This window comes from Augochlora pura, chromosome 1, assembly GCF_028453695.1.
Source record: "Augochlora pura isolate Apur16 chromosome 1, APUR_v2.2.1, whole genome shotgun sequence".
Taxonomy (NCBI): Eukaryota; Metazoa; Arthropoda; class Insecta; order Hymenoptera; family Halictidae; genus Augochlora; species Augochlora pura.
The window spans coordinates 8372023-8380026 of record NC_135772.1 but is presented as its reverse complement, the minus strand read 5'-3'; the positions used below and the strand labels follow the sequence as shown (position 1 = coordinate 8380026).

General features: G+C 36.0%; 1 protein-coding gene across 1 annotated transcript in view; it reads left to right on the top strand.

The window, feature by feature from the left end:
* Nucleotides 1–7439, top strand: part of LOC144470600 (uncharacterized) — a 208439-nt gene extending 201000 nt beyond the window's left edge. The window contains exons 4-5 of the mRNA XM_078181942.1: nt 7067–7132; nt 7353–7439. Of these exons, the coding sequence (XP_078038068.1) occupies nt 7067–7132; nt 7353–7439 (153 nt within the window). The remainder of the gene's footprint in view (nt 1–7066; nt 7133–7352) is intronic.
* The last annotated feature ends 565 nt before the right edge of the window (nt 7440–8004 follow it).

Here is an 8004-nt window from a genome sequence, read left to right as displayed (position 1 = left end):
AATTTGTAAACATGACTTTTACACTATTTGTAATAAATCCAAATACATTTAAAAATTTACGAATAATCGAATGATTGATATAATGGGAAGTAGACATGTTTGATCTTCTTTGCATTGTCTATTAGTTTGTCTGAATTATCGTTAGATGTTTAATGCCTAGTATTTTCTGTAACACTTTTTAACGCGTTGTTATTGAACGCTTTTACAGAATTAACCTACGTATCATGGTCAGAATTAAAAAAAAAAAAAAGTAAATATCACTAAGCGCGACGCAGAGATTTAATTAATTTTCATGATTGCTATAACATGTCTACCATAACTGTAAACTCGATTCATCGCACAGAATACAGAACATCCACCGCAGCCATATTTATCTTCCCGGAATGCAATATTGATTCAGCGAAATGAACTACAATTGTTTGTACGATGTTCTGTTTTCGGTTTTCAGTTCGTACTTTTTTGCAAGGGTACATGGTCAGTTCGAAAATCATTTCCGATTTAACAGAAAAATATTCATCGCCATTTACATGAAATCTAACATCGTAATACTTTGTTAACTCTTCCACTCTCGAATGTTAATTGCAAGACGTTATTTACAGCTCGTATCCATTATTGCACACTATTATATTATATTATTTATAGATTATGGAGAGAGTAACAATTTAAATGACCATTAGAAATTAATATTATTTCAATAAGCAGTACACGCATATTTATGGAAAATAGTCACGACCTATATTACTTTCCTTGCCAGAAAATATACATGAGTCGAGTTGTAGTCCTGGTTCAGGTGAATTTACAACAAAATTTTAGAGAAAAATTTTATAATATTTAATAAGTTCTATTATCCTGTACTCTGTTTCACTTTCTCTCGGTGGATCTACGCCCCCTGACTCTTCCTAACCGAAAACGGCGACCACAGGGGAGCGAGATGGTGACTGTAATCAGGAGGAGTTGTTTCTTTACAATCGGCCAGGCCTGAATCCCCTGTTTCAAGTAAATTGGGGCTATAGGACGGGATAATTTTGATAATAAGGGAAACACATTTACTCTACTTCTGCAAGGCCATCAACATACCGTGGGCCGCATTAATATTCGGACACCATCGTTGTTAAGGTGCGCGCGGTGTCGTCCGAGAGTGGCTCGGCTTCGCGGTTGTAAGGCGCGAAGTTTTCCTGTATAGAATATACGGCACTCGACGCGGCACGGTAGTTTGACGTGTTACCGAGGAACTACCTTGATATATTTTAGATATTGGTGTTCGCGTGTTCCCGTAGTCTCCTTGTGAGACGTTAGTTCGTATGTAGCGGCGCGCCGAAGTATGGAGACCGATGTGTCTCGGTTGACGATTTGAAGAAGAGTGTCTGTTTTCTAATCGTTCGATGCTCGAACTCGTGATTCTTCTGGGGGTGTGGGCGTTTCTGCCTTTTGGGGGTTTCCTCGAGAATTGCATTTTGGTATGATGGAGGGGCACTGATTGGCCTTTGCCGATTGCTGTAGAGTACCAATCAGTGCCTTCTTTAACGCGGTGACATCCCCTTGTCAAACCGTGAGCGTGTTACGTTGTATATAATTTACAACGCCAAAAGTGCTACGGGAATCGTCCAGGTCAGCCGGCGACGTTTGCGGTACCGTCGCGTACACGGTTCGGGTGACCCTTCGGATTACCCGGTTTATTGCACGTCCCAGCTGTGGGCTTCGAAATGCAATTAGGCAGTTCTCTCAGAAATCTTTAACTTTATGACACGGAATGGTTATTGAGGAAGGCGGTAATGAAATTAACATAATTCTGATTGCCAGATGTAGAAAAAGGCCTTCTCCTCAAAAATAACCTTCCTCACGTCCGTGTCATAAACCCCATCGGCAGAAACTCCAGGCGTTTCCGTCTTCGGGACGAAACAATCGTATTTGAGAAAATTTTACTCTGTATCTTTACTGTTTGTTGAATTAATGAATTTATAGTTTTTCAATAAGTTAGAACACTTACTTCAGATTCTACAAACATAAGTTTTATTTACATAATTCGTATAGTTTTATTGTTAATAGATATTAAATGAACTAGTGCTTAATTTTGACGGCGCAAAAATATTCGGACACTTTACAAATTATAATCTGGTTATTAAGGATATACATATACTTTAACAAAAATAAATCCATGTTAATACTTCATTGGATTACTCCTTTGCCTAATTACATGGTTTAATCGTTTAGGCATACTAGAAATAATTTTATTTAAATATTCTAATGGAATACGTGACCATTCTTCAGTTAATCGCAATTTTAATTCTTCTTTGGACTTTATTGGCGATATTCTGATTCGACGATCTAAGTAATCCCATCAATTTTCAATCGGATTTAGATTTGGTGATCGTAGAGGAGTTTTCAATACTTTTGGGCAATTATATAATAAATATTCTTGAACTATACGTGATTTATGTTCGGGGTCACTATCTTAGTAAAATTTAAAATTGTTACGAATGTTCATATTAATAGCACTTTTTTAGTAAATTTTCTTTCAAAATATTTAAATATTTATTTTTGTCTAAAATTTCATCAATAAAAACTGATTCACCCACCCCAGCAGCTGAGGCACAACCCCAAACCATCACACTTCCTCCACTGTGTTTCAACGTTGGTTTCAGATTTATAGTAAGAAGCTCTTCGTTAGCTTTACACCATATAAGTTTGTGCTCATCAGACCCGAAAATATTATATTTGCTTTCGTCTGCAAAAATTACATCTTTCAACCATGTTTCTTCTTTAGAAGTGAATTCTTTAGCGAAGAGTAATCGCTTCTTTCGATTAATAGCGTTAATATATGGCTTTTTTCGGATAACTCTACCATGATATCCATTTTCATGACGCATCCGACGAACTGTTTCGGGATGAATCTTCTTGCCGGTCTCCTCAAAAAACTCTGTTGTCAATTTTGTGGCGCTTAAACTAGGATCTACTTTTATTTTCCTAATAATATTACGTTTATCGCGATCGTTAAGTAACTTTGGGCGACCTTTTTGAGGGATAGATTCAATTCTATCCTCACGATTATATCCTCACGATTATATTAAGTTGGCGTATATTAAACGAGGTATTATTCCCTTTACGTGGCATATTCACAGCTAATATGTGCAATACGAACAAGATTTGAAGTGAAAGTAATTCTATGAGATAGTGCTTACATCATATGTTTAGAAACATTGCCATCAAATAAAGTATTCACCTTAACAGGGCACTTAAACTACAAAGCGTATGGCATGTCCGAATATTTTTCCGACGTCAAAATTAAGCACTAGTTCATTTAATTTCAATTAACAATAAAACTATACAAATTATGTAAATAAAACTTATGTTTGTAGAATCTAAAGTAAGTGTTATGACTTATTAAAAACCTATAAATTCATTAATTCAACAAACAGTAAAGATACGGAGTAATTTCTCAAATACGATGATGTCCGATTTAATAATCGCATTAATATGCGGCCCACTGTAAGTAGTTTGGTGGGAATCGCTCCCATACTTCCCTCAACGGACTTCTTCTAAGCAACGGACAGCAGTCTCAACGGAAATTAATAAAATTCACAGTCTAGGTATAATGATGGAAATGTTAATTGATCCGACGGCGCAGTTTCTGTCACGTTTGTAATTCATGGAACCGTGTGCGTTAACTTTTCATGAAGACATAATTTTCAGAAAACACCGAGCACGTACCGCCGTTTATTGTTTCCGTTGTCACGTTCACTATTTCCCCACCGTCGTGCGAACGGTGTAAAGTCGTACCTTTCGCCTCGTCCCTTCTTTATCGTCGCGTAAACCGGAAATCCTGACGATGCACCTAAGATGCACTTGTGCCATTTGTCTTTCGCTGTTTTAATTCCAGCGTACCGCTGGCATTAAGAATATTGCCGCTGTTATTACGAAAATAAACGAACGTTTAATAGACCAAATCCGTTTACCGTTTGATCGAAACGCTTCAAATAGGTTAGTCCTTCAAGTAGAGTTTCGTTTCCTTTTAACCAGCCGAATTACAGACTGGTCTGAAGAGGCACTTGCACCTTATCGCGGCCATTTCCGTGTCGGTGGGATTGATTCTCTTTGCGGATTGTCTGATTTGAATTAAGAGCACACCGCGTCTCGCCATATCATCATCATGAACTTGATAGTTGACGTTTATGAGCGCGTTATTCTTCGGCCTTTACGTTCCGATGGCGAATGAAGTCGGTTTATGTGGACTCCATCTAAACCGAAACCGACGTTCAATCGAAGTTCATTTAATTTTTTGTCGATTCGTGAAGTTACGATCTTCTAACAAGTAGATTGTATATCTTTATTCGAATTGCCATTTCGTGGAATGTCTGTGGAAACCAAGTTACGAGAGAAATTGATTTTGCAGATCACCACGCTGACTGTCGTATTTCGGCAAATATTTAAAAGCCATATAAGAATAATTATTTTATTTGTTTGAGATAATAGCAATTTAAAATAACGGCTTTTTCGTTTCTACGTCCTATATGGAAAGAGAAGCAATCCTCAAAATAAGTTGCAACAAACAGATTTTATTTTAAGAAACCATTATATAATTTTGCTTTCAGCAACATTCTCTTATTTCATATAATGTTATTTTGTTAATGCAATAACGTAATCTCAACAGATTCTTTACTGATATTTCTTAATGCAGATTTCTTCCTTTCGCATTTTTCTTACGTTTGAATAATTTGTAACTGCTATAAATGCACGAAGGTTCACAGTTTAATCATGAGGGTGATACGAATGCGAATTGTATGAGAACTTACTTGTATTAATCAATTTCATGAATGAAAGAAAATGGATGAACCAATTAAGCTCGCAACGGAGGTACTTTCTGCATTCTCGAACAAAATTAATGGAATCAATTGAGTCAATTGGATCAATTGAACCCGAATACTTCTCGCCAATTTTTCAGGGACAATTACACCACTTTTTCTCGTGCGATACGCAACGCTAGTCTTTGCCATTGCCTTTTTCGAATGCGCGTATTTTGCTGTGTACTTAATTCGTACAAATTAGTGTAAACATTATATTTAATAGCGACTAATATCTCCATCAATTTATTAATCTCATATCTTTCAAGTTGCCAAATTACTTTAACAACGTTTCTAAATTTTCAATATTATTTACCTGTATTTATAATAAATTCTATTCAAATTAAAAACGTTTCTAGAAGTTTAATATCGTGTAGCCGTAGTTTTACGTTATAACAAATTCTATTCAAGGCGCATGTAAATTAAGTGGTTGGAATAGACAGTATTTCGAATTGTCTTTGGAAAATAATTCCTTCCTCGGAGCTAAAGGAACGAGACGATGAATACGCTTTCTTGGCCGACAGCCGCAAACAGTGGAATTACTTCGTAACAAAGTTTACACCGGAATTATATTTTCTGAGCGTTGTACGGATCCTGTTTCCCCGTGCACCGTTTCCCGTTAACGCCACCGCTTTGCTTGACGCCGCATCGAACGAATTTTCTCGGTCAGGGGCAGTTAATGGCTTGACTGCAGCCATCGGGTTACATAGATGGCATTTCGTAGATTTACGAGGCGACAGCTTTTACAGCAGCGTTTCGGGGATTCGTAGTTTTACGCGTAACATCCGGACGATTTCACGCGGGCGAATCATGTCTCTATTTCGAACTGACAGCTCGTCGATCGATGTCAAAAAACCACCGACTGGCGGCTAAAAGCTAGTGAATGTAATTGTCTTATTATAATAACAGCAAACTATGGTCCTAGGCTTTACTTAACAAAAATCGATCGATGAGTTAAAATCTTTCAAATTTTATCAACGTATCAAATCTTTCAACTATTCCTTTATTCCAGTTGAGCAGTTGTTATGTTTATCAACGCGCGATTCACTGTTTTACATCGATATGTTTACTACTAACGGAATTCAAGCGGTATAATTAAATATATTTAATGTAATACAATGAGAACGATACATAGTATTAGGATGTCCCATAAGTTTCTTCCCTTTTTTTGGAATGCGAAATGAATACACGATATTTGTTGTTTAAGGTGGATTTATTATGTTATATATGAACCATTCTGTTCTATAACTTTCTTCCATCTCTCAGGAAGCCTCATTGTGCCCTCTTTCCAAAATTGTTGAAGCTTACTTGCAAAATATTCATCTAGGTGCGTTTTTATTTCGCTTATCGCTTCCTTTGGCTCTCCATATTGAACGGTGCAGAAACAATATTAAAAGAGACTTTGTCACCAACGAAACGTACTTTGAAAAAGCACTGGGACGACTGAAACCGATGCCATAAACGGCTAAGAGATAAGTCTGCATGTTTATATAAATACAGCCACTTAGAGTCATTCATAGCGTAGCGCGGAAGAAACTTATGGGACAACCTAATATAATCATAGTACAGTACACGACGATCAATATACGGGGTGTACGAAAAATCCCTCGCAATAGGGAAAAGGGAGTTCTTAAGGTTATTTGAAGGAACTTTTTCCTTTACAAAAATGTTTTCCGAAGCGTCGTTAACGAGTTATTAAAGGAAGATGCTGACCAATAAGAGGCGAGCTCAGCTTGCGCAAAGCGGCTGAACCAACGAGCGAACGAAGTCGTCCCACTGATTGGCTCAGCCGACTACCGCCAGGAAAGCTCGCCTCACATCGGACAGTATTTTTCATCAATAATTCATAAACAAATCAGCGGACTGCATTTTCGCTAAGGATAAAATTACTTTAAATAATTATTATTTTGTAATTACATCCCAATTGTAATTACGAATTACATTGTAACTGAATTTGGTTTACACGCAAATTTAATTGTTTTCGTTTAACCATTTCTAATCGAAATTAGGATTCATTTGCGATGCATTTCATTAAATATAATGTTGCGAATAGATTTCTATCAAAATTTTTGGATCATGTTTTTTCTGCTGCGATTTATTTGTCTGCGAATGATGTGTTCGAACGATGTTATACGTATTAATTAAATAGCAAGAAGGTATATAGCCATGTAGCATAATAGCAATTATTTTCATTGATAGAAAATAAGTTATTCTCTCTTTTGTTGCAGCCTACAATTTTCGGGACCGTGACATCAGAACCCAGCTTAAACTCAAAGGATGGCAATAGTCGAAGGGTGAGTTGTAGAAAATTACTGATAGTACACGAGAAGCATAAATTAAGTGCTTCAGCATTTACGAAACCCGTAAAAAAGTCGGGTTATTCATTGTTTTAAATTTACGACTGTTCAGATTTTAAGGGTTCAGATTGTTTTACATTTAACAGTTATTTATTTGATACAGGATATCTCATTAAATTCTAGCATCTAAAATATCTTGCTTGTTTTTTTCTGATAGAACAACTATCAGAGGAAAAAATTAGTTGGTTCAGAGGAGCAAATATTACGACGAGCAAAAAAATTTGTTCAAGGTTATATTTTGTAAGATTCCAAAGTCATCGAAATTAATACCTCGATACATAACCTCGAACAAATTTTTTTTACATCTTTTCTATCATGAAAAATATGCGAAATATTTTAGATGCTCGAGTTAAATCGAACAATATTACTATACGCTCGCTAAAAATTAAAAAAGTCTTATAATTACTTTCATAAGCTAATAAAAAACAGCTTTTCCTTACTATATGATTCATAAAAGCTACATCGTTCTTATCTGTGTTTTAAAGATTAATTTTTAAAGCAGAAAATAAAGCATTACAATGAAGGACAAATTAAAAGTATAATATTCGTCTCTAATTATCGCGTACAATTGATAATAACGAATTAATTGAAGAAGATAGATGATCAGGTTTAACAACTTTCCCTTGGAGTTATTATTTCGGAGCACTACCCTAAACTGCCGATGTTTTAAATCCGACAAAGATGTCGCCGAAAATATCGCAGTTTAACTAGATTTTCAACTTGAAGTTTTCATCAAATACTCGGCCTGGTTTCTTGAAAGTAAAAGTTTAACGTTTTAGGAAGAAGTATCTAATGTTGCAATTTTTCGG